The sequence below is a fragment of the Hevea brasiliensis genome, chromosome 12 (genome assembly GCF_030052815.1).
Source record: "Hevea brasiliensis isolate MT/VB/25A 57/8 chromosome 12, ASM3005281v1, whole genome shotgun sequence".
Taxonomy (NCBI): Eukaryota; Viridiplantae; Streptophyta; class Magnoliopsida; order Malpighiales; family Euphorbiaceae; genus Hevea; species Hevea brasiliensis.
Window position 1 is genome coordinate 29,360,534 of NC_079504.1, and position 2,143 is coordinate 29,362,676.

The 2,143-nt window shown below is 33.4% G+C and overlaps 1 protein-coding gene across 1 annotated transcript; it reads left to right on the top strand.

The window, feature by feature from the left end:
* The first annotated feature begins 203 nt into the window (after positions 1–203).
* LOC110651187 (probable carboxylesterase 18) lies at positions 204–1,557 on the top strand. Its single transcript, XM_021806445.2, has one exon. The coding sequence runs from the start codon at positions 257–259 to the stop codon at positions 1,346–1,348; it is 1,092 nt and encodes a 363-aa protein (XP_021662137.2). The 5' UTR covers positions 204–256; the 3' UTR covers positions 1,349–1,557.
* Positions 1,558–2,143: the final 586 nt, after the last annotated feature.

Sequence of the window (2,143 nt, forward strand, 5' to 3'; positions counted from 1 at the left end):
TAAACTTTAATAATTTATTCAATAATAATTATTATCAAAATAAAATACATTTTGTAACAAAAATAATATTAAAAAAACGAGTTAAGTATTATTAATGTATTAATAAAAAATTTTATTTTGTTTGTGTTGCCATCTCTTTGTAAAACAGTGTACATGTTGAAAAGTCAACAATATCTCAGTTTATATATACCTACTAGCCTTTCTCCTTGCTTCACATTCCTGCAAAGCATTTTATATATATATACAAGAGAGCAAAATGGCTGAAAACAACCAACAATGGCCGGACCTCCCATGGAATGCTAAGCTCTTCTTATTTTTTCTTTCCTTCGCCTTTAATATCAGCCGTCGTTCTGATGGCACCGTCAACCGTTTTCTTATGAGCTTCTTCGACCTTAGAACCTCTCCCTCCAAGAAACCAATCAATGGTGGTGTAAAAACCAGTGATATAGTAGTTGAGAAGAAAAAAAACCTCTGGTTCCGCCTTTATATCCCTACCACCGCCAACACAACCCCATGTGCAGCTTCTAATGGTGCTGGTTTGCCAGTTATTTTCTTCTTCCATGGTGGTGGCTTTTCCTACTTTGCACCCAATTCAAAATTTTACGACGACTTTTGCTATCGACTTGCTGGTGAACTCTCTGCTTTTATTATCTCCGTCAACTATCGACTAGCTCCAGAGCATCGTTGTCCAACCCAATACGAAGATGGTTTTCATGTTCTCAAATTCATTGACTGCACACAAATTGAAGGTTTTTCAAGCCAAGCGAATCTCAAACACTGTTTTCTCGCAGGAGATAGTGCAGGAGGCAACTTGGCGCATCATGTGGCACTTAAAGCAAGTGAACATGAATTTTCTAGGATAGAACTGATTGGAAACATATTGATCCAACCATTTTTTGGAGGAGAAGAACGAACAGAATCTGAGTTGAGGCTCACACGAGCTCCACTTATTACGACGGAACTTACAGATTGGATGTGGAAGACATTCTTGCCAAAGGGTGACAACCGAGACCATCGGACGGTGAATGTTTTCGGGCCCAATTCGATTGACATTTCCAAATTCAAGTTTCCGAAAACAATTATTTTCGTGGGAGGATATGATCCTTTGCAAGATTGGGAGAGAAGGTACTATGAAGGGTTGAGGAAATCCACAAAAGAAGTGTATTTGGTGGAGTATCCTAATGCAATGCACACATTTTATTTTTTTCCTGAGCTGCCTGAGTGCTCTTCAATGCTAAAGGCAATAAGAGATTTTATGCAGAAGCAATCAATAGGGTTGGCCACCGATCCAGTTCCTGTCAACTTTCGTCGGTTTGAACTGAAACCAGACCAGAACGGTCTGATTTGAACTAATTCCAGTTTTAAGTCCGGTTTTAAAGTGGTTTTGGTTCCAGTTTTTTATAATTTCAAGTTAAACTCTAGTCAAACACGGTTTGATCCAATTCAGGTCTAATTCTGGTTTGGTCCTGGTTGTTTACTTTTAATTGTAAAACAATGTTAGTATTTGAAATATTATTAGCTTTAAAAAACTAAATAAATGAATAATTTATTTGTGAATGATTGAACGCTAAATAATAAATTACAATAAGAAAACAAATTTTATTAAAAATTAGTGATGAATATTATTGATTTATAAATTTAATATAACGAGTCAAATTATAATTGGACTTAAATCAAATTATCAACATAAAAAATGTTATATAAAAATATTGTTAAAAATTAGAAAAAAAAAATTAATATTTTTTTAACTAATTAAAGAAAAAAGAATAGGGCTTGAACTTAATTATTTGCAAAATATATCTTGTTAATTCTTCTTACAACGACCATTAAATCATCCCTCCATTGTTCAATATGCAAAAGAATTTTATTTTTTCTTAGTTTCATGGAAAATGCCGCAAGATAAAATACTGAAATTGAATTGCTTGCAACACTAGAACCAGTGGATTCTTCTCATCCAAAATCCTTGAGGAGAATGAACTATAAAAATATCTTATTTTAAAGGCTACGTTTGATTTTCTTATAGAATGGACAATGGATTAGCACTCGCCATTAATTCCTTAACTCCCATTGCATCCTTTCAAATCTATTAATATTTGATATATTAAGTTGATAAAACATCAAATTATTATTAGTAGTAGTAATT

What these genes read in the sequence shown, in the direction of transcription:
- LOC110651187 (XM_021806445.2), top strand. Translation starts at nt 257, where the DNA reads ATGGCTGAAAACAACCAACAATGGCCGGACCTCCCATGGAATGCTAAG.